General features: G+C 40.2%; 1 protein-coding gene across 1 annotated transcript in view; it reads right to left on the bottom strand.

Moving 5' to 3' along the window:
* LOC131524325 (NACHT, LRR and PYD domains-containing protein 12-like) overlaps positions 1 to 21,529 on the bottom strand; it is a 31,378-nt gene extending 9,849 nt beyond the window's left edge. Inside the window, 6 exon segments of the mRNA XM_058751392.1 lie at positions 4,910 to 6,253; positions 6,255 to 6,752; positions 14,318 to 14,431; positions 19,895 to 20,028; positions 20,185 to 20,415; positions 21,414 to 21,529. Coding sequence (XP_058607375.1) covers positions 4,910 to 6,253; positions 6,255 to 6,752; positions 14,318 to 14,431; positions 19,895 to 20,007 — 2,069 coding nt within the window. The 5' untranslated portion in view covers positions 20,008 to 20,028; positions 20,185 to 20,415; positions 21,414 to 21,529.
* Between the last annotated feature and the right edge of the window lie 3,556 nt (positions 21,530 to 25,085).

Raw genomic sequence — 25,085 nt, 5'->3', positions numbered from 1 at the left:
GATGTTCAACTACACTGATATTCTATGTTAAAACAAGCTCCTTTTCTACTGATTATGTTTTTTTCTTCTTGAATCCATGGAAAGAAGTAGAAACACTTAAATAGCACACGTAAATATCAGGTATGATGTACTTGTTTCACTTGTTGAACAAAATCTGTTGCAGGAATGACTCAAAGTCTGTTCACATCTCTGTGGTTAGATCAGTGTGCACAATAATGTGTCTTTGACCTTCATTATGTATGTTTTGATTATACTGTGTTGTAAATAAAATACAAATAATTAAAAAAAAACTTTTTTTCAATCTCCTCACATTCTCTCTTACCTTGCTCACAGTCACAGTCACACTGATTGGCCATTAGGGGAGGGCCTTTTGTCTCTCAGGTGAGACTCACTTAATATTCAAGGCTATTGCCACTCCCTCGCATATAGACCCTCGATGACAAAACATGTCTTGAAAAATTTAAATCAATATATTGTCTTCTGTGAATGAGTAAGCAGAATGATTTTCACATAATTTGAAGTAAATATTCTTGCCTACAAGACTGATTACTCAAAAGTCTTATTCAGAACCATTTAGTGTGGGTTTTATGGCCTTATTTCAGTTACTTTTTTCCCCCCAAAACTTACTAACCACGCATATCATCACATCATGGCGCCCCCCGAGGCAGACGTGTTTGCTCACTCCCCACTTGAATGCCGTCTTTTTCTTCTTTTTTGTTTGTTTATTTTTTTCTCTACAGTGCACAAATGCAATGCACTGCTAACATATAGCAGACAGGCATTGATGGACATCGCTAACTCAGCCAACCGTTTTGATTTTACCAGTTTTATACCACCGGAGCTACAACTCATTAATCGCTCCCGCAACCACCACCGCCACCCCCAGGAAGGCCTCGAAGCACCGAGCTCAAACGAGGAATATGACCTGAGGAGAGTGCTCCGGAGACGGCGACGTAAGCGAGGCAAGAGGGGAGGGTTTCATGCTAGGCTAAAGGCCCGCGCTAACCGACCACCGCTACCCAGCCTCTTGTTAGCTAACGTGCGGTCTCTGGAAAACAAACTGGACGAACTGAGAGCAAGGATCACATCACAACGGGAAATGAGAGAATGCTGCGCTCTGATTTTCATCGAGACCTGGCTCTCAGAGAAAGCCCCGGAATCCTCTGTTCAACTACAGACTCATTCATTACATCGAGGAGACCGGACCGCAGCCTCCGGTAAGGCTAAAGGAGGTGTGTGTGTGTTTATCAACAACTCGTGGTGTGGAGATATACAGACTGTTTATAAGCACTGCTCGCCAGATGTGGAGTTTTTACTGCTGAAATGCCGTCCCTATTATCTACCGAGGGAATTCACTGCTGTGTTTATAGCTGCTGTTTACATCCCTCCACGAGCCAACTCCACAGCCACGCTCGGCAAGCTCTACAACGTTTTCAGCGCGCTAGAAACGGCTCACCCTGATGCTGTTTTTATCGCCGCTGGCGACTTTAATCAGTGCAATTTACGGGCTGTACTTCCCAAATATCACCAACATGTGGACATTCCCACCCGCAAAAATAACACATTGGACAATGTTTACAGCAACATACGTGGTGCGTATAGGGCTGCACCCCGCCCCCACTTTGGACAGTCAGACCACATCTCTTTGTTCTTGTACCCGGCCTACAGACAAAGACTAAAACAAACAAACCCTATCACCAAACAGGTTAAACTCTGGACCCCACAGACTGAGGGCATCTTACAGGACTGTTTTGCTCTGACAGACTGGGATGTGTTTAAAGCTGCAGCCACTTTGGAGGACTCTTCTGTCAGCGTACAGGATTATGCTGAGTATGTGACTGGGTACATTAGCACTTGTGTTGATAACATCATACCTACCATACAAGTCAAGAAGTTCCCCAATCAGAAGCCCTGGATAAACACCCAGGTACGCCACATGCTACGTGCTCGACCTCTTGCATTTACATCAGGCAACGAGACTGAGTACAAAGCTGCAAAGTATGGGTTGAGAAGAGCCGTTACAGCAGCTAAGAGGCAGTACAAAGAGAAGCTGGACAGTTTCTACTCTACTGCCGATGCCGGACGGATGTGGCAAGGCCTGCAGCACATTACTGACTACAAGACCACCACGAACACTAATATCAGCCCCTCAGACAGCCTGCCGGATGACCTCAACACATTCTACGCCCGCTTCGAGACCTCCAGCGTCAACACAGAGAGGAGGCACACACACACTCAGACCACCCGACCCCCCCTCCCCCTCCTACTGTCTCATCAGCTGTGGTACACAAAGCACTGAGGAAGATCAACCCCCGCAAGGCAGCAGGGCCAGAAAACATACCTGGGTGGGCCCTCAGAGCTTGTGCTACAGAGCTGGTCGACGTACTCACGTGCATCTTTAACCTCTCCCTCAGTCAAAGCACCGTCCCAACCTGCTTCAAAACCTCAACCATCGTCTCCCTTCCCAAGAAGAGCCCCCCAACCTGTCTGAATGACTATAGGCCAGTAGCACTCACTTCAATCATCGCAAAGTGTTTTGAGAGAGTGGTGCTGGCCCAAATTCAGAGCAGCGTGCCAGACACTTTGGACCCCCTGCAGTATGCATACCGGACCAACAAGTCCACCTCAGACGCCATTGCTGCTGCTCTCCATATTTCCCTCTCTCACCTGGAAGATAAAGACACCTACATCAGGCTGCTCTTTATTGACTACAGTTCTGCTTTCAACACGGTCATCCCCCATAAACTCACCCACAAACTGTTTGCACTTGGACTACACCCCACACTCTGCGACTGGCTAGATTTCCTGACTGGTAGACCGCAGTCTGTCAGGATTGGAAATAGGACCTCAGACACCATCATAACAAACATTGGCACCCCACAGGGGTGTGTTCTCAGTCTCTACACACTGTTCACACATGACTGCGTCGCCTCCCACAAGGACAACATCATTGTGAAGTTCGCTGACGACACTGCAGTGATAGGACGGATCACTGGTGGAGATGAAGCAGCCTACAGGAAGGAGGTGGCCAGTCTTATGACATGGTGTGAGGACAACAACCTCACCCTCAACACGGACAAGACAAAGGAGATGATACTGGACATGAGGAAGGAGAGGAGAACTCACTAGCCACTGTTTATCCGAGATCTTGAAGTGGAGAGGGTGAGCAGCTTTAAATACTTGGGGGTCCACATCAGCGAGGACCTCACCTGGACACTCAACACCACCCAGCTGGTTAAGAAAGCACAACAGTGGCTGTACTTCCTAAGAAGGCTGAGAAAGTTTGGCATGTCACCTAAGATCCTCAGCAACTTCTACAGCTTTGTTGTTGAGAGCGTTTTGACCAGCTGCATCACCGTGTGGTATGGCAGCACTTCAGTGAGGGACCGCAAACGTCTGCAGAGAGTGGTGAAGACTGCTGAGAAGATCATCAGGACTCCACTGCCCTCCCTGCAGACCATTTACCATCGCAGAGTTCACAGGAGAGCTGCCTCCATCCTTAAGGACCCCACCCACCCACAACATGGACTATTCACACTCCTACCCTCAGGACGGAGGTACAGGAGTGTGAAATGTAGGACTTCCAGATTAAGGAACTCCTTCTTCCCCTCAGCCATTAGACTGTTAAACGGGTAGCCAGTGAACACAGACTAGTCTCACATATCTGTGGAATATGTGGACTGAACTGCTACAGCTAAAATTTTGCACATTGCTAATGTTACTGCTGCTATTTCATATCAAGTATCTTCATCTTGATTTGCACATTATTAATGTTAAAGCTGCTATTGTTATGTAGTTGCACTCAATTTGTTACAGACTACTGCACTACTGTTTTTCTTTTTTCTTATTTATGTGTATTTTTCTTATTTATTCTTATTCTATTTAGGTGTATGTCTGTTTTTATTTTTCCAAAATTTGCACTTGTCTTGGCATTCAGTGTAGACTGCAAAGAAAGAATTTGATTGTACAGGGAAACTTGCTTTTCCTCACTGTGCATATGACAATAAACGTTTTTTGAATCCTTTTTGAATCCTTTTTTATAATATTTTTTTTCTAAAAAATGCAAACATGTACATCCATCTTGGTCACATATTATTGTAGCACAGTTTGTGCTGGATACAAAAAAAATGACATGTTGGTCAATAGTATGTTTTAAGTAGCTGAAATAAGCACAAATATCAGGGCATGTCAAAACATCTCAAGGGCCCCAAAATGACCTCAGACCCCAGAGGGTTAATTTACCCAACCAATTCTGTATTATTATCGTTGCCACGAAATAAACCGAATTGCTAAGATATACTGGTTTAATACTCGCTGGTCGAGTCGTTAATAAGGTATAAATTATACATTTTGATTAATATCAATTAGTCAGATCAATAGCGAATCTCTATGATTTGATTTCCTAAAGCTAAACTTCAAAATAAAAGCTTAAATGAGGAGATAATCAAATTGATTACATATAAATAAAGCTAATTCTATATATATTACAGATGATGTGTTGATCAGCTGGCTGATATCAAGCTATATTGTTTTTATTATTTTATACGGTGGATATATCTGTGCAAGTTATTAGAAATGTTTGTTTGTTTGTTTTTGTCATAGGCTACTTAGCCTGTCCCAGAATTGAAAGCGCCGGGACATGTAAACACCATATCGGATTAGATAACTGCTGCGGATTAGATAACTGCTGCTGATTTAATGAACGAGTTTCTCATGTGACTGGGTTGTGTTTACCGCGGTGATAACAGACATTTTACTCCACTATCTACTGTATTAAACAGACCTGTCGTGACTCCTTTAAGATTTTGGCCTGTTATTTACGAGAAAATCTCTCATTTAGGAACATTTATTATAAAGGTGTCAGATTCATTATTAAATATGATAGTTTAGTTAATGATGAAACACTCACAGAGCTTTTCTGCAGTTGATCACAGCTGGTATCAGTCTTCTTCTCCCCTCATCTGATGTGTTGTATTTCATGGCGTTCAGCTCCTCCAGCGGCTCCTCTGACATCTGAAGCATGTAGGAGATTGTTGAGCAGTGAGCAGGAGAGAGTTCCTCTGAGTGTTTGTCTGATTTCACAAACTCCTGAATCTCTCTGGACAGAGTCTGATCTTTCACTTCCAGCAGACAGAGGAACAGATTGATGGATTCACCAGCTGAGAGATGACGAAATCTTTCTGGGTCTTTGATCTTGTCTTTAATGTACTGTGTGGTTCTCCTGATGCTCTCTGAGCTGTTCTCTGTGTGTGTCAGTAGATCCTGTAAGAGTCTCTGATTGGACTCCAGTGAGACGCCCAGCAGGAACCGCAGGAACAGATCCAGACGTCCATTCTCACTCTCAAGAGCTTTATATACTGCTGATGTTAGTATATTATACAGAGAGTCTTTATCAAAACCGTAAAATCTGAATTCATGCAGTGGCTCCATGTTCTTCATTAAATAGCAGTAAAACACGTAGAAAGCAGCGAGAAACTCCTGAACGCTCAGATGAATGAAGCTGTAGACTTTCCTCTGATGAATCACAGATTCCTCCTTAAAGATCTCAGTGCAAATCCCAGAATACACTGAGGCATCAGTGACGTCTATGCCGCTCTCCATCAGGTCCTCCTCATAGAACATCACATTGCCCTTCATCAGCTGTTTGAAAGCCACTTCAGCAAGTTTCACAATCACTTCTCTGTTGGACTGCAGGAGTTTCTCTGGATCTCTGTCTTCATACTTCTGGTTCCTCATGTTGATCTGAATCAGCAGGAAGTGGATGTACATTTCAGTCAGAGTTTGAGGGATTTCTGCACTCAGATCTTCTTCCAGGAGCTTCTGAAGCACAGTGGATGAGATCCAGCAGAAGACGGGGATGTGGCACATGATGTGGAGGCTTCTTGCTCTTCTGATGTGTGAGATGATTCTGCTGGCTTGCTGCTGGTCACTGATTCTCTTCCTGAAATATTCCTCCTTTTGAGGCTCAGTGAATCCCTGAATTTCTGTCAGACGGTTGATGTATTTGGAGGGGATCTGATTGGCTGCTGCTGGTCTGGAGGTGAGCCAGATGAGAGCAGAGGGAAGCAGCTCTCCTTTCATGAGCTTTGACATCAACACACCCACTGATGAAGTCTCAGTCACATCACAAACGTTCTGATCATCTGAAAACATCAGCGTGATTCTGCTTTCATCCAGACCATCAAAGATGAACACAACTTTACACTCCTCATAAATCTTTGAGTCCAGATCTTGAAGTTCAGGATGAAAGTCTGTGAAGACTGTACTGATCATCTCGGATCAAGTTCAGCTCTCGAAATGGAAGCACAAACATGAAATCTACATCCTGATTGGCTTTTCCCTCGGCCCAGTCCAGAATGAACTTCTGCACAGAGACGGTTTTTCCGATTCCAGCGATGCCTTTAGTAAGAACAGTCTTGATCTGGTCTTTCTCCTCACATCCTGGTTCAGCTGAGACTTTAAAGATGTCATTGCAGTAGATTGGAGTGTCTTGTGAGTGTTGTGTTCTGGCTGTTTTCTCCATCTGTAAAACCTCATGTTCTTCATTCACTCCTTCACTCTCTCCCTCTATGATGTAGAGCTGTGTGTAGATCCTGTTCAGGAGGCTTTCATTCTCCTGGAGGTTCAGTCCCTCAAATAATCTCTCATACTTGTTCTTCATGCTGGTTTTGAGCTGGTCTTTGACTCTCTGTAGTTCATCATTCACTGGTTGAGGAGAATCCAGGCCTCCAGTCTGATCATCTTCAGACTCACTGAGAAAAAAAGAGAACAGATAAAAAGAATTGCACACACACACACACACACACACATACATACATTAGAGCCCTGCACGGGCCTAAAATTTAGGCCCTAGCCCGGCCCTGGCCCGAGCAGCTCAGGCCTAGCCCGGCCCGTGTCCGACAGCTTATCAGAATTCTCGGCCCGAGTCCGACCCGAGCCCGTCTTTTTACCCCTTCTCCCAAAACAGCTTATCTACTACTGTTTCAGCTATTAAAATAGTTCAGTTTTGTATGAAATGGCAAAGTGATTGTAATTCGTTTAGTTATTTTATTAAGTTAATTTAGAAAAACGTTTGGAGCATTTTTTGTAAATTTTTGTAAAAATTTAAATTTTTGTTTTTAAAGTTACGATCAAGCGGCCAGCGGCAGACAGCGAGTTGATCATTGCCTACGTTTGATAAATTTAGCTTTCTCAAATCATCACGACTTCTCTAAAATTAAATCTATAATTATAAAACAGCTCCACAATGTTAGTTTAAACGCTTGAGCTAGATAAATGTGCACTGATGCATATCCAGTAGTTTGTGCGGAGAGTGGAAGCTGAAGCGCTTTAGAGGACGCCAGCAAGAATGATCACTTGCATTGGAAACATTTCAAAATACGCTGTCATTTTGCTCATAAAGGTAAGAGTAAAAGGCTCGTTGTTCGAACCGTAAAGGGTCTACTTTTATTTGCGTGCACTCACAATATCAACAAAACGTGCTTTCATAAAAATAAAAAATAAAAAGTTTCGGTTTTGAGCAAGCGGAGCGTTCTGAAAAACCGAAACACAGCATATAGCCTACTTGCCTCACTGACTTGATAAATATAGTATCTATAGAAAGCTTTTAATTACTACTTTAAAACGAAATAATTCGAATCGAAAACAAAAACTCTTTCATTATAAAATCCCTAAAGCTGCATTTCTCTCTAAAGGCGCATCCAGTGAGGAGATGGCGTGGATCATCATCAAATGCATGGCTGATCAAAAATTCAGCTTTTCCCGAAGCATTGGGAACTTTTTGTAATTCCACGCTCCAACTTCTTCCTGATGCTCTGCATGGTCACTTGTATGCTAATGTGTGCGTATGCGTTGCAAACTGCATATTTTTGGAGTTATTAAACATTGTATCGTTAAAGTTGGCATTATACCTTATATTGCTATCATATACTGCTGGGTACCAACATTAACACAACATTTCCCCAAAATCATGTTTAATCGGAGATTTATGACTTGGGAGCAGGGAGATACGAGATTACGCTGTCATTGATAAGAAGGATACGGACACAGACGTCGCTGCTGCCAGCAGTGTTCATCAAAGTCGGCGGTCGCGTTGAGCCTTTTGACAAGAGACAAGGCTTCAATAGTTAACCAAAGCTAATGACTGTGGTTACATACATCTTCCTAAACTCTATTTTAAAGGTTTAAGAGCTATAAGTGATGCGATACAAAAAACGATGAGCTGACTAGGCTGTCTAATAGGCGGAAATCTGCTCGCAAATTTACCTTCATGGCTCATAGGCTTCCTTCTGCACTGAAGCATTACAGCTATCGATTTTTAACAAAACCTAACTATTTTCACTCGTTATTGTCTAAAAACAGACAGAGTTATCCAAAGATAGGCTAACTTGGTGCCAGTAAACAGCCCTTTTTTCTCCCAAGGCTCCCGCGGAGTGAAGAAGAGGTGGAGTTATGAGACTTCTCAGACAGTTGAAGTGTCCAATGGAGTTAAGACACTTGCTCTCAAGCTATTTTCAACACTTTAGATTGGTTAATAATTTGTTAAAAAAAAATAACAGACCCATGTGGGAACTGACCAATAGCATCGATTTGTGAAAAAATATGAAATTGACCAAATTTGGACATAGGAGGTTTCCGCCCAACAGCGGCGAGATATATATATATATATATATATATACACACATACACACACACACAAATTAGGGGTGTGCCAAAAGCTGAATACCCTTATTCAGAAAGGTACAGTTAATGGCTTAAAAAAGGATAACAGAATGAATATTTAAATGTCAATAACTGAAACCTTGTATGATATGATACACGAATGAATGGAATTAGCCATGTTTGCATGTCAAAAACCAGACCAGCTCTCTGTCAAGGGTAGGCTATAATCAGCTTAGATTTGCTCCTAGGCCTATGCGTTTGCTTCTTTATCTTTTGCTAGTTTGTGTGAAAAAAAGTTTTAAAAAAAACAACAACACTTGCTTAACCCCTTAACTGTCACTCACAGTTTTGAACATAGACATTATAGTGCACTATCCAAACTACAATTTTTATAATTCATGAATGAAAACATTTTGTAACATGATTTTGTTGCACCATTTCCATGGTAATGCAATGTCTGATTTTAAAATGGGTTTCAAAGGATGGATTTTGAGATTTTAAGTTTTCAACTGATATATAATTTCTTATGATTTCTAAAGCGTGATAGAGAAAAAGGCAACCAAGAAGACTTTCTGTGACAAAGGTCAGAACTCCTGTTATTTTTCAGGTTCACTCTTGTCATATATTAATCTATTACTTTTCCTACATAATTTTTTAACAAAAAAAGTACCTATTTAGGAGTCTTAGACCTTTCCAACGATATATAGTTTGTCATGATTAGATTAGGATTTAATTGTGAGACGCCTACATTTACTTCACTATTTTACAGAGTGGACGGTGACAGTTAAGAGGTTAAAGAGTTCTGCACACTGAAAATATGCACCTTGAATTCATTCAAATTTGTTCAAATGATCACTAAACATTTGTCATGAAATGTCACTGCTTGCATAGGTTTATTTTTAATTATTAATTTTATATTTTAGAACAATGAATATGGAAAATAGTCAAAAAACAAACAAACAAACAAAAAAAAATACACTCTGTGTTCTTTTTTCCTTACTTTCCCAGACCTGCAGATTCGGACCGGAGTCCGCTACCGTAAAGACTACAAAAGCTGCGCCAGTTGAAATAGAAGCTAGATATGTAGGTCCGGGTCCAGATGGGACGGCTTCTGGGTCCGGACCCGGACCGCGGTCCGCGGTCCGCCTGTTAGTGATCTATGCTCTAAAATTACTACACAATAACGAGTGTGTTTAGTAAATGAGTGTAAACTTTACAAACGACCCGAGACTCGAACCCACAACCTTTGGATTACAAGTCCGACTCTCTAACCATTAGGCCACGACTTCCCACTGTTAAATAACTGTTATAATAGTTAGAATTACAGGTATTTTAAAGGCAATGACAAGGTTTGGAGAAAAATAATTGATTCATTTATTGTTTATCCATAATCCTGTCTTTGTCTCTTGATCTGTTGTAACACATAAAAAGCACCTTTTTGAGAAATCTAGAAGAGATAAAACACTACACAAACCAGCATGCCTAGAAAACCCCAAACCGTGTTTGAGTCCTTTCTTCTCTGAGGTGAATATCTCCAGAACGGCTATCAGATGACGGTCAGAGTGATAGATGTGAATGTAAGAACTCGTTATGTTGTGTGACGACCGGAACATGACAGAGACATTCACCTCAGACAAGATCATTCTGTGATGCATCTTTATTGTAAAGTTTGAAGCTGCTCTCTATTTATTCTCATTATATGGACACGCACGAGCAAGACATTTCTTAATATTTCACCTTCTGTGGTCTTAAAAAGAAAGACCATCATACAGCATTAGAACAGCAGCAGTAAATAATGACTGAATTTTTGGGTGAACTATCCCTTTAAACTAACCGATTTGAAGCATTAATGAATGTGGGTGAGGAATCCCCAAATGTGACAAAACATGGATCGTATCAGCCAGCAGCTAACATCGCTACTAACAGGCGCTCGAGGTCGAGCAGACAGCGGCACTCAGCTCAGAGCGCAGCCGAGCCCAGGACTCTGATAGTGGGCGACTCTATTATCAGAAACATCAGTAGCAGGACTACAACTACATGCTGCTTTCCTCAAGCAACCGTCTCTGATGTGAACAAGGAACTTCGGAACATTCTGATGAAGCACAAGACTGCAAATCGAATCATCATCCATGTGGGGAAGAACGATATTCGGAAAGAGCAGTCAGAACTGCTTAAGAAGGATTTCAGTGAACTCTTTGAAACACATCAAAGACTTGAAGTTCAGTCGTTCATCAGTGGACCACTCCCAGCAAGAGGAACTAACATGTTTTCACGGCTGCTTGGGCTGAATACATGGCTACAAAGAACCTGCAGTACAAAAGGAGTCAACTTCATCGACAACTTCAATATTTTCTGGGGCCATAGACAACTGTTTAAACTGGACGGCTTCCACCCAAACAAACTTGGTGCGAGAGTGCTAAAGGACAATATCTATTTCTCCCTCCGTCATCCTTCAGTGGTGTGTGCCAATCCACTCGGCCTCAATGGCACACACACACCTGGACAGAATATGAGTGACGACAGGACTTCATGTCAGCCTCAGAGTCATCCTGTGGTTGACACATCCCACAAGGACACTGATAACACCACGCAGCCAAAACAAGCTCTCCTCACAGAGACTATCCCGGCTGAGCCCTGCCCACAGAGCTCATCACAAACAGACTGTGACGTACTACAACAGCTCCAAGACTCAGCACCCAAGGACAACTATCTGGAAAACAGCCAGGGAAGCCAGGACAACATATCACAGCCACCGGAAACACCAGAGCCAGAGCTCCGCTCACCAGACACACTATCCCTCTCTCCAGAATCTCCACTTCTAAGCTTCTCACAGAAAATGGAGGAACTGGTGTATGCTGGGACCAAACTCTCCCACTCGTTCGCTGCAAGCCCCCAGATATCAACTAAAAAACGGCGGGCCCCACAACCACCAAAAACAGCAGGCCCAGCTCTCCCTCCTCCTGTGAGAGCTCTCCGACCGCTGCCACAACGCCAGGGCCCAAACCCTCCTCCATCGGCTGTAGGTGAACTAAAAACAACTGATAACAGCTCTCAGTGATATGTGTCGGGTCCCCGCTATACTAGCAACAACACTCACAAATGTTCACAGAACAAGCGGGAACCCAGTGTGCCTGTAGCTTTCTATATTTCTGTTTTATCACGTGATAGAAAGTCTAAGGCCTTCTCAAGCCGTCGGCTGATCCATCTAATCTGCGGCCTGTAATGCGTCAATCTAAGATTGCTGTAGAGACAAAATGTAATTCCATCAAGTTAGCATTTTTAAACATTCGCTCACTAAAAAATAAATCATTTCTGATCAATGATTTTATAACCACAAACAACCTGGATTTTATGTTTCTAAATGAAACATGGCTTGAAGACAGCTGCAGTGCAACAGTCCTCAATGAAACAGCCCTCCTAACTTTAACTTTACAAGTGTCTGCAGGACTGTTAGGAGAGGTGGAGGTGTAGCTGCTCTATTGAAAGATGTTTATCAATGCAAGCAAGTGTCATTTGGTCAGTATTTGTCCTTTGAATATCTAGGTATTGTGCTGAAAGGTGCTCCACGCATTCTGTTTATGATTATTTACAGGCCTCCAAAATACTCTCCAGCCTTTGTTGAAGAGTTCACAGAACTGTTATCAATGATTTCCTCAGAGTTTGACTGTTTTACTATTGCAGGGGATTTTAATATTCACATAGATAATGCAGAAATCAAAACTGCAAAAGAAATTATTACTGTTTATTATTATTACAATGAGTTTGCTTCCTTCTTTTCTGAGAAGATCAATAATATCAGAAAGGAGATTGGCATATCTAGTTATGCAGAGGTCACTATGTGACTATGTCTGTTTTTGAAGCAATTGATTGCAAAATTTTGGAAGAAATAGTACAGCACCTTAAATCATCAACCTGCTATCTTGACACACTTCCCACATCTTTTTCAAAAGTGTGCTTAACTGTTTAGAAGCAGATCTCCTAGAAGTGGTGAACGCTTCACTTCTTTCTGGGACTTTTCCAAACTCCCTGAAAACTGCAGTTGTTAAGCCCCTTCTGAAAAAGCGCAATCTTGATAACACAATGTTGAACAACTATAGACCAATATCAAATCTTCCGTTCATAGGTAAGATTATTGAAAAGGTAGTTTTAATCAGCTGAACAACTACTTAAACTTAAATGGATACCTGGACAATTTTCAATCTGGTTTCCGAGCACATCATAGCACAGAGACAACACTCATTAAGATAATAAATGATATTCGCTTCAATTCTGATTCAGGCAAAATATCAGTGCTGGTACTACTAGATCTTAGTGCTGCGTTTGACACTGTTGATCATAACATACTTCTAGAGAGACTGGAAAACTGAGTTGGGCTTTCTGGGATGGTACTCAGATGGTTCAGGTCATACTTAGAAGGGAGAGGTTATTATGTGAGTATAGGAGAGCATAAGTCTAAGTGGGCGTCCATGACATGCGGAGTCCCACAAGGCTCAATTCTTGCACCGCTCTTGTTTAGCCTGTATATGCTCCCACTAAGTCAAATAATGAGAAAGAACCAAATTGCCTATCACAGCTATGCTGATGATACCCAGATTTACCTAGCCTTATCTCCAAATGACTATAGCCCCATTGACACCCTCTGCCAATGCATTGATGAAATAAACTGTTGGATGTCCCAGAACTTTCTTCAGTTAAATAAGGAGAAAACTGAAGTCATTGCATTTGGAAACAAAGATGAAGTTCTCAAGGTGAATGCATACCTTGACTCTAGGGGTCAATCAACTAAAAACCAAGTCAAAAATCTTGGGGTGTTTCTGGAGACAGACCTTAGTTTTAGTAGTCATGTCAAAGCAGTAACTAAATCAGCATACTATCATCTCAAAAACAAGAATTAGATGTTTTGTTTCCAGTCAAGACTTGGAGAAACTGGTTCATGCCTTTATCACCAGCAGGGTGGATTATTGTAATGGTCTCCTTGCAAAGAAGACCATTAGACAGCTGCAGCTCATCCAGAACACTGCTGCCAGGATTCTGACTAGAACCAGAAAATTTGAGCATATTACACCAGTCATCAGGTCCTTACACTGGCTTCCGGTTACATTTAGGATTGATTTTAAAGTACTTTTACTCGTTTATAAATCTCTAAATGGCCTAGGACCTAAATACATTGGAGATATGCTCACTGAATATAAACCTAACAGACCACTCAGATCATTAGGATTGAGTCAGTTAGAAATACCAAGGGTTCACACAAAACAAGGGGAGTCTGCTTTTAGCTACTAGCTACTGAAGCTGGTTCCGCAGTTGGAACCAGCTTCCAGAAGAGATCAGATGTGCTAAAACATTAGCCACTTTTAAATCCAGACTCAAAACTCATCTGTTTAGCTGTGCATTTGTTGAATGAGCACTGTGCTACGTCCGAACTGATTGCACTATGTATAATCACTTTCTATTCTTAAATGTTTTAAATTCTTTTAAAATCAATTTTTAAATTACTTTGTTTTTATTGTTGTGATTTTTATTATTTTTTATTTCTTAATGACTATTTCACTTCCTTTTATGTAAAGCACTTTGAATTACCATTGTGTATGAAATGTGCTATATAAATAAACTTGCCTTGCCTTGCCTAAATAACTGAGTACATGCTTACACTCACCTGGGGTCAGAGGTCACACGTTCATCACTGAATTTAGGAGGATGAGTCAATGATTCATCAGTCTTCAGAGACACACAGCTGTGATCAGGAGATGAAGATCTCTGTCTGCAGATACTGAGAAACACACAGATATAAGAGATTATTTTGCTGTAAACAGTGATGATGTATTTCATGATGACAGAAAGCAGTCAGATGTGATCAACAAAACACATTTACAGCATGAATCATCTGATCCAGACACCTTCTCCAAATGTGTGAATGGTTTTCCAGCAGAAGACAGCTTGTCTTACACTAATAAACAAACTCTTAGTGATGCTGTGAGGTTTCCTGACCCGCTCTCAGTGTCACACAGGGGTCAAGCATCCAAATAAATGAACAAAATTACATTTATCTTGTGGAAAAATCCAGTGTTTATATGAAAGAAAAACTCAAGGCACTCAGATCTCTCTATAAGCATATCATTTAGTATGTTGTGATCACATCTAGGACATTGAATACTGATATTTGTCGAATGATTTCTGTGTATTACAGACTGAAGAACTAGTGACAAAGACACAAACCGCAGCTCTGCAACACTATTATAAACCAGCCAAACAGCTGTATACTAACAGTGAACTGCACATGTGTGTGTGTTAGTGTGCGAATAACTGTTCTTCATGAGAAAACACTGCTACTACTGTCAGGGTTCGGTCACTTCAGTCTAGTTTATTCATGGTTTTGTGACAGAGCTCTGACACTCCTGTCATGTCTTGTTCTCTTGTGAATGTGTTGCATCTAGTCGTGCACGCTCTCGTCTGTGTGCTGTGTTTTCTTGGTTCATGTTGAAGCGTGGTGTTCAGATCCCGGCACTTATGTCTTGTAGAGTTTTGGTTTGGTCTCGGGGTTCGTAAACTCGCGCTCCATGTTCAGTCTTGCTCTGTGAGCGTGCGGTCTTGACTTCGCTCGGCCGTGCGCTCCTGTGTTCTGTGTAGCACGAGGTTCATGTTTGGCCGCATGTGTTTTTGTCTGTCTTGTGCTGTGTAGAACATAGCTTGTGTTTTTCATTGGCTGTGTGCTTTCATGTTGTCATGTTTTGTGTGAACACGTGGCTTATGAGTGTTCTCAATAGCTGCGTGTTCGTGTCTTGTTTTGTTCAAGCACATGGCTCGTGATCTGTTTTGCTGGCCATGTGCTTGTGTTTTTGTTTTGTGTGAGCACATGGCTTTTGTTTTGTTTCCATGTGTTCTTGTCTAAGCCCGCCCACCTTATTACCTGATTATTGGTTCATTTGTCCCACTTGTGTTTCCCTTGTTACCTGCCTTGTTTGCTCCCTATTTATCCTCCTCCTGTTTGCAGTCCTGTGCCAGTTCACTGTTGAATATTCCCTCTTGTGTTCTGCTTATCCTGCCAAGTGTGACGACCCTGAGTCTTCTCCAGATCCTATTGGGCAGAGTGTGGCAGGCTCTGATTGGTCTTCCTCATGTTAATTGTTTGATTAGTAGCATATTTAAGTGTGATGTCTATTAACTGAGGCAGGCACTCTGTGGGGGATGTTTTCTCCGGAGTGTCTCTTTGTTTCTTTTGGCATTTTTTATATCTTGTAGTTAAAGTTTTGTTGTTATTGATTTCTTTAGTTTTCTTTATTATGCCTAGACTTATGCTTTATAGTTATTACGGATTACTATTGTTTTAGTTCAATTAAAGAAAACAATTGACATTGATTATCCTTTGTTGTTTGCTCCTTTTTAGGTTGCGGCTTTTTAACGAGCTGGTCGTAACAAAATTGGGCGCTCGTCCGAGATTTCTACATGTATAATAAATAGTGTTTTTGGTGTGTTCACCTGTATAAATGAGGAGACTTCGGGTAGTTAGTGTCCTCAGCTGGGTTTTAATCCTTCCATCGAGGCACTATTTGTTATTTTAGTTTGGGATTTTGCCTTTCTTATTTTTGAAGGTTATTCTGGGCGGAGGTCTCAAGTCTCTGTCGGGGGTACGCTTCGGGCTTTTGGTTTGAAATGCCAAATGTCCTCAAGTTCAGCGTTTAAACGCCGCCCCGAGTCCGATACACCTTTGAAGAGCAGGTAGGCTTGGTTAGTTTTATTTATAGTCAGGAACTGAAGTCTCTCATTTTTCATTTAAGGTAACACTTTTTGTTGTTTCTCTGTATCTGTGTTTGTGATCTCTACCGAGTAAGAAATTTGAAAAATGACTTGTGGTAAGTCTTTATTTTCTTGTAATGGTGAGGTTTTCTAGTTGGAGCGTGCTTGCTGTGACGATCTCCGGCGAAGTGGCTGATGGGATTTGTAGTTTTAAGGCTCTAGTTACACGTGTGTTTGCGTTGTGTTTGTTTGCTCTGTTGTCTCTTTAAATAGTCATGTCGTTAGTCGAGGATTTCTTTGCATTTCCTTCGGAAATACTATAGGAGAGATGCACAAAGGAAGAGCTTTTGCAGATTGCCGAACAATTTGATGTGGCGGTAACGAGCAGTGATAAGAAACTCAAGGAAACACTGATGAAAGTTGTGAAGAGCGCACTCTCCGAGCGAGGCGTTTTAGAGGTAAGAGCTCACGTTATTAACCCCGAGGAGTCTGTATCCTCTCCTCTTTGTGATGTTGATCAAAATACAAAGTTTAGCGATGTCTTTACAAGAGAAGCGGTGGTATGTTGATGCAGAGAAACTTTGTGCTGAACGTGATGCTTGTGCTTTAAAAGAGAGAGTTTTGACTTTGCGAATGACTTTGAAATGAAGAAATTACAACAGCAGTTAGAGTTACGTAAAATTGAGTTACAATTTGAAAGAGAAAAGGAGGAAAGAGAGTTTCAGCTACGGAAACTTGAGTTGGAGCTGAGTGCAAAAACAGCTGAAACTCCCATTCCTGTGTCGCTTGAGGAGTCTGTGACTTGGGTAAAGTTGGTTTTATATTCGCACATTCACACATTTCCGCGTTCAATAACTTTCTAATTATATGTACAATAAAGTTATTTTTTGCAAATTCTAATCAGCGACATCATTGTCAACCTACTACATTTTTTTCACAATCGATCAAAATGGGCAAGTATTGTTTTAATGTCATACTTACTTGCGAATGTCCGCTGAATGTCCAATGTAGTGCGGTTAACAAAGCAATTGAATGCAATAGTCCGAATGTGTGAATATGAAACCCACTTTACCCAAATGAGTCTGTGCATGTTGCACCTGTGTTTGATGTTCACAAAAACATTAGACTTGTGCCGCCGTTTTTGGAGAAGGAAGTAGAGAAGTATTTACAATGTTTTGAACGCGTTGCAGAGTCCTTGAAATGGCCAAAAGAATTTTGTACCTTATTATTGCAATGTGTTTTAGTAGGTAGTGCACAGGAGGTGTATTCAGCGCTGACTACTGAACAGAGTGGTGATTATGAAACTGTAAAGTCTGCTATTTTGCACGCTTATGAATTGGCACCTGAGGCATATCGCCAGAAATGTAGAACTTATTTTAAGTCTGAGAAGTGCACACTTCTTGAGTTTGCTAGAGTGAAAGAAAATCAGTTTGATCACTGGTGTTCCTCTGTAAAAGTTACAACTAAGAAACAACTAAGAGAGCTCATTCTTTTGGAAGAGTTTAAAAGTTGTGTTCCAAGTGCTGTTGTGATGTATATTAATGAACATAAAGTGAGTAAACTGTCCGATGCTGCTCTTATGGCAGATTAATTTGTTCTTACTCATGTGTCTGCTAGCTATTTGAGCAAGTCTAAGTTGAGTGTCTCTGAGAGAAATAAAAGGATGGTTGTACACCAGAACGCTGTGTCAAAACCTTCTGCTGATAATAGTACAGTCACACGCACAAAAGGTGATGTGGTTTGCTTTTATTGTAGGAAGCCAGGACACCGAATTTCAGACTGTGTTGTTCTCAAAAAGAAAGAAAAATCTGTTAAACCTGTTGGTTTCTTCAAACCTTCTACTTTCTTCAAGATGGATTGCTTTGTGGACAACAGCCAATGAATTCTGACTCTTTGCTTGATCCTAGGATCCAAATTGTAGTTCCTCTTACTTTTCGTAAAGCCGTCCTACAGTTATCACATCAGGGCCTTGCTGGTCATATGGGGGTACGGAAGACGTATGATAGAATTCTTAGATGTGGCAAGATCGTATATAGTTAACCACATCCCTCTTGATTCTAGGCCAATAAAATTTGTCAAATGACTGGCAAACCAAACCAAAAGGTTCCATTGGCTCCTCTACAGCCTATTGCTGTAGTTACCACTCCATTTGATCATCGATTGTGTTGGTCCATTACCACAATCTAAGGCTGGGCATGCTTACTGTAATGTGTCAGTCTACACGTTATCCTGCAGCTTCTCCGCTGAGATTGATTACAAAAAAGCCCTTCCACCTACAGATTAAACTCATTCGAGGCAAGGACAACCTAATTGCTGATGCTCTCTCGCGGCTGTAAGCTATCCCAGTAGTGTCGAGTATATCTTCTCTTTTCGTTAATTTTGTTGTTTTGGGGGGGTTTTTTTCTCCTCTTTTCTCTCTCTGTCCTAGGGCCCAGGAATCTAAGAGTAGAATGGAGTTGAATTTATGGAGATGAGTATTAATATTATTGTAAATTATAATGGTATTATACACAAGCAGAATAACCATTTAAATCTATACGTTTCTTGTTTTCTTTTGTCGGTTCTTTAGGGAACCTCCTTTTGGTGTGGGAGGTGTGACGACCCTGAGTCTTCTCCAGATCCTATTGGGCAGAGTGTGGCAGGCTCTGATTGGTCTTCCTCATGTTAATTGTTTGATTAGTAGCATATTTAAGTGTGATGTCTATTAACTGAGGCAGGCGCTCTGTGGGGAATGTTTTCTCCCAGTGTCGCTTTGCTTATTTGTTTCTTTTGGCATTTCTTATATCTTGTAGCTAAAGTTTTGTTATTTCTTTATTTTTCTTTATTATCCCTAGACTTATGCTTTATAGTTATTATGGATTGCTGTTGTTTTAGTTCAATTAAACAAAACAATTGGCATTGATATCCTTTGTTTGCTCCTTTTTATGTTGCGGGTTTTAAACGAGCTGGTCGTAGCACAAGCCAAATCCAGCCAGTCTAGCTGCTGGTCTATTTTCCCCCACGGAGTAGTTTCAGTTTGATTTCTGTTTATTTTTACTATTAATAAAAAGCTCTTCTTTCCTGCAATTGGGTCCTCGCCTCATCCCTCACACTGACAACTACTGCTGTCTAATCTTGGCAAATGTTTTAGGTTTAAATATTATTTAAATATTATTTTATGCTGTAACTGTAGGGCTAATATACTATTTCCTCTATGAACTGCATATATGAATATTATGTAGATTGATTAAATTCATGCTTTATTCATCAGTGCAGTGCTTGCAACCATAAATGTCTGTGTTTAGCTTCAAAGTGTGTCTTCGATGATGGTATTCTGTAAAAATGAAAATCATGTTTTTTGCATTCTGATTTCCAAAGGCACAAGACATTTTTCCTTATTTTGTGGACTTTTTCCTCCCTTTTTTCCACTGTATTGTTCCCACAATAATGTGCTGCAGTGCCATAAACATCTTCAGTCTGTATCTCACCTGGGGTCAGAGGTCACTGGATCATATCTCACCTGGGGTCAGAGGTCACTGGATCATCACTGGATTCAGGAGGATTCATGGATCTGTCTCTCTTCAGAGTCTCTCTGATGGGTTCTGGAGATGAAGATCTCTCTCTGATCTCCATAATGACAGACTGATGTGAGGCCTGTATATACAAACACAAAACAAACTATACATGACAACATATCCACTAGTTCTTCAGTTATTTATTATTTAACAGTATATCCATTACGCTTTAAAAACACACAGATAATTGAGAATTCAGAGAATAGTGATGAGAAAGATGATAATAAATAATCACCTCTGCACTTCAAGCACAGTCTGAGTGTTTCAGGCGATCAGTGTGTGTTTTGTGCAGACATGTTCACAAGTCTCTGAGGTCCAAGTCCAAGTCAAGTCTCAAGTCAGCTGTTCACGAGTCCAAGTCAAATCCCAAATCTTTATTTATGCGACTTAAGTGCGACTCGAGTCCAAGTCCCAGACTCAAGTTTCCATCTCTGGTTTTGTGTCCGCAATCATGACGTCTGTTCCTCTGAGAGAAAGGAGAACGTTTCAGCTGAATTCAAAACTCAAAACTTGTTCAAACTACAAGATCGTACTTTTTCTATCCCGCTAACTAACAGTCAGATTAACAGAGGAGCCTCGACGACAAGCGGCCCAGTGCATTATGGGTGCTGAAGTTTCTCTATCTCTCTGGGAAAAGTGAACATCAGCAGCACTTTCTCTGTTTTCTCTTCTCGTGTTGCACTGATTTCAAGACTATTTTCACCTTTCTTCTGCACTGACAGTGAAGTTTTATTAAAAGCCCATTTTGCCTTTAAAGTCTTTTATGACATTTCAGTCACATAATGGTTGTTTAAAATATTATTTAAAAAAAAAACTTGAATAACTGCATTTACTCTAAATATTAAGACGTGTATATCCAGTAAACCAATGTACTTATTTAAATCTTCTGGTGAAATTAGACAATATAATAACGAGCAAATATTCTCCCCAATACACATTATATTCAGTTTCAAATATAGTACTTTATTAATTATTATCACCATCATTAAATCTCTAGCCTATAAACCTATATTTCTCTCACAAGCTTAAACCGAAAGTACCGCTGGCGCGGTTTGGAGTAAACAGATGAAAATAATAATAATAATAATAATAATACATAAACAATAATAATAATAATAAAACAAAACAATGATCTGTGGAAATATCAGAAATATCAATCTGCTGTGGCTCAAACAGCGCTTTGCTTTCCTTTTCGTTACATAATCTGACGACAGGATCATTAATGCTCATTTAATGATGAAATTCAGCAGCAGTTCAGTTAAACACTTATTGATCAGTCTGTCTGGGCTCAGAACTGATTAGTAATACTGTTTTCCTCACTGGGTTTAAGTTTTTTGTGGAAAATAAGACAGATATCGAGGAGAACAACTGATGAATCTGCTTTCTTTCTCGGAGAGTTACAGCAATATAATGACACACAAGCGATAATATGACACGATATCAGAATAAAATAACTGAACTGACCGAGAAGTGTGATGTTTAATGGCGTCTTCTCATCGCTGTTGTTTTTGAAGCAGAAAGACGCGTCACCTGTTCTACCTGCAGAGCGCGTTCCCGAGATCACGTGACGCGTGCGCGACACACCTGGAGGCGGTTTGACGCTATTGGACGAGAGCTGCTGAAACAGAGCTGTTTTAATGATGAATTCAACTCATTCCAGCAGAGATGAACTGAACTGAACTGAACAATGACACTGTTGTCTCTTCAGTCTCTGTCTGCAGCACTGAATCATTATTTTCAGGTTCGTCTGGACTGAATAAAGCTCTGTATGAAGGTCAAGGAACTTTAATAACAATGAATAATACTAATAAAAATATATGTACAAAACCGTCACATATAGTTACACGTATGTGCTGTAATCAATATCAATGTCATTAATACTCAGTTAATACTTAGTGTAGTTTGCTGAAATAGTAAGCATTAGATTAGATTAGATTCAACTTTATTGTCATTACACACTATTTTTGAACCTCTGCAGTGTCATTAACCGGTCTTACTATCAAAGGTGCAGAGAGTTCTTCCAAACTTACACCAATTGTCCTTTTGGCCCGTTGGATGAAATTCTCCAGCCCCACAGTATCATCATATGGTCATTTGGAGACGAATGTCAGGATTTAGCCCTTGTTGGAATGCAGTTATGAGTGCAGTTTCATTGAAGAGTGTATTCGCTCACTGAGGATCTGTCTTGGAGCCAGAAGAGTTGATCGATCTGATAGGAGTGAGATTGTAGGTGATTTGTAGAATAGGGAACACTGGAGTAGAAAAGCACTGCATTGCTCCGCCTCAACAGAGTCTGTGTCTGGACGGGTCAGGAGACGGATGGAGGCAGAGAGTGAAGGAGAGCAGCTGGCGTTTCAGTGGGTCATTGCTTGGTCAGTCTGGTCCTCTGTCAGCAGAACAGGAGACAACACAGGAACGTCCACAATATTACATTTATATTTATTAAACAGGTAATCAATGGAGCAGCAAACAGGAGCCGATGAGTAATAGAGACTGAACTGATGAACACAGAAGATGATGATGAAGAAGAGCAGACGCTGATGGAGAGCGTGGTGGTGGTTTATATGTGTGTCCTGATGAGAGCTGACAGGAGCGGAGGATTGTGAGCGAGTGTCTGGAGCTGCAGGATCTGCTGTGACTCGTGACAATCACAACCAACATAATCTTTCATTCATTCATACAGTTCAGCTCTGCAGCATCTTCTCTGACAAAGAAATTAAAATGCTTTGTTGCTTTGTTGTAAATTAATTGTTATTTTCACTTTAAGAGACCGATTACATTTTTAAAGTTTTTTTTTATTATTCATTTCATTAGATTGAAGTTTATGACAAACTTGTACTGAATCACAAAACACAGAATGCAGAAAAAAATTGAAATTTATGATTTCATGGGGCCCTAAATTAAAAGGTATCTTCCTCTGTGTAGCTCAAATGTGAAGAAATAAGTTCTGTTTGGATTCATTCTCAAGTTCAAACAAACATTAAGAAGGTATTTCGTTCCTCATTAATGGTAAATTAATATTGAGATAAATAAACCGTATGAGATATACCGTATATTTTTGTTTTGGCCATATCAGTCTTAATGAAAATACTCTCGATGCATCTTTACGTGAGGCTTACACCATATATTATGTTGTGTTTCTATACCGGTTAAAAGACCCAAAAATCCATTATTCACATCTTCATCATCCATAAGTACCTCATAAATAGCAAATGCATATTTACCTCTTATCTGGATGGATGCTTTTAATGATTCGGATGCTTCCCGCCGGTGACCGTCCTGGCTCAGTCAAATTCGTACCTCTTGGAGCTCGTTTAGAATATATTCAGGTTCAGATAACGAGTTTTTATTATTAATTAATCACTCAGAGACTTGTTTAAAAGGTTAACGAATCACCAAAGCATTGGTTTCGTTTTATTAAAAACAAATAACTCATAAGCAAATAACAATAAAATAACAACGAATAGTCTTCACCACGAAGTGTCGGCCCTGACATATAGTCTAACAAGCATTTATATAGTTCTTGCACCGCTTGTAACTGCCTCCTCCATCCCAGGCAGGAAACATGACCTTTATGTCAGAGTCTGTACAAAAGTAATGTCAAAAGTTCAGAAGGAAATATTACAACATCTCTAGATAGCAAGCGTGTCTAGTTCTATTTTAAACTATAGGAAAAATTATGACACCTTTTTCAAACATAAGCAACATATAGAACTATATACCTAAACCACAATATAACACCTCTAGCAGGTGTTAAGAGCATCTTATGCCACGGTTTAGCTAAAGGTTCCACCTTGCATGGAAATGCAAAGTGCATCCTCTTGCTTTTAACCGTCATGTTACAAAATAAGCACAGCAACTTATATAACCGTTAAACCTACAAGATTATAATCATCTATGGTTTCGACATAAGATATATTTATACATAGCTTTCAACACTCATATTTTTATAACAGGAGTTTTAGAGTTTCACTGTCTCTAAATCATTTGTTAACTTTTGCAGTTCATCTGAATAATCACATAATTCAATCATCTCTCTTATTAATTTCATTATTCTTTTATTTGTCGTTTCCTGTTTTCTCATCAGTCTCAATATTGCCTTCATCTTGAAGATGATTTTCTGGTCCTCTCGCTCTCTCTTGGGCCCGTCTGCGACGTTCCTTCTCCTGTTTCTTGACCTCCCTACTCCAGTCTCTTTGTAGTCCCTGAACTAAAAAATCATCAAAATCAACCTTTATTTTATCTGACCTCTTCCTCACGTTTCTATTAGAGGATTGATCAGGGAATCGCATATCAGATGAATTAGGTAATAATTCTACAATTACCATAATATATCTACCGCTGATTGTGTTTGAAATAAAAGACAAAGAAACGCAGGTTTTTGATGACAGAAACAGACACTGAGCAGGTTAACGCTCGTGGCTCATAAAGCCACACAATAATCGCTCCTGCTGAGAGATGTGAACACTGAAGAATGAAATGAGAGAATCTCAGAAAGTCTGGATATGAAGAGACGACGTATAAAGAATAACAACTGCATTCATGATACAGATACTGCAGACAGGTTTATGAAGGTCAGTGACTTCTGAAGGTAAAGCACTTCTGCTGTATTTGCTCTTGTTTTCCAGTTCAAACGTCTAACCTTTAGAGGAAAATATACATTTACTTGCCAGAGAAGTAGTCTTGTTTTCTGAGAAACTGATCAAAATCAAGTGAGTTTGTGATTAAAACATGAACAAACATCTGTCATAAAAATCAGTTCATCAGTAAAACATGTTTCAGAGCCACTGACAGATATTTGCTCTCATTTCAAGCAGAAACTCACTTAATTTAGTTCAAACTCTCAGAAAACAAGATACATTTACTTTTGCATCTCAAGTAAACATGTCTTGATTGAAGTATGTTTAGATATTAGTACTGGAAAACAAGACACAAATACTGAACCCTTATGAAACTAAAATATATGGTAATATACTGCTAAATATAATGATATTACATTTCCATATATTGGAAACTAGTGCTTATATTTTTCAATATACAGCAGTATATGCATTGACAATATATGACTATATATTGATACATACAAATATATTTAGAAATGAGGGCAAAGATAAATCTAATATTCATATTGTTTGA

The sequence above is a fragment of the Onychostoma macrolepis genome, chromosome 01, assembly GCF_012432095.1.
Source record: "Onychostoma macrolepis isolate SWU-2019 chromosome 01, ASM1243209v1, whole genome shotgun sequence".
Taxonomy (NCBI): Eukaryota; Metazoa; Chordata; class Actinopteri; order Cypriniformes; family Cyprinidae; genus Onychostoma; species Onychostoma macrolepis.
This window is presented reverse-complemented; position numbering and strand designations above follow the sequence as displayed.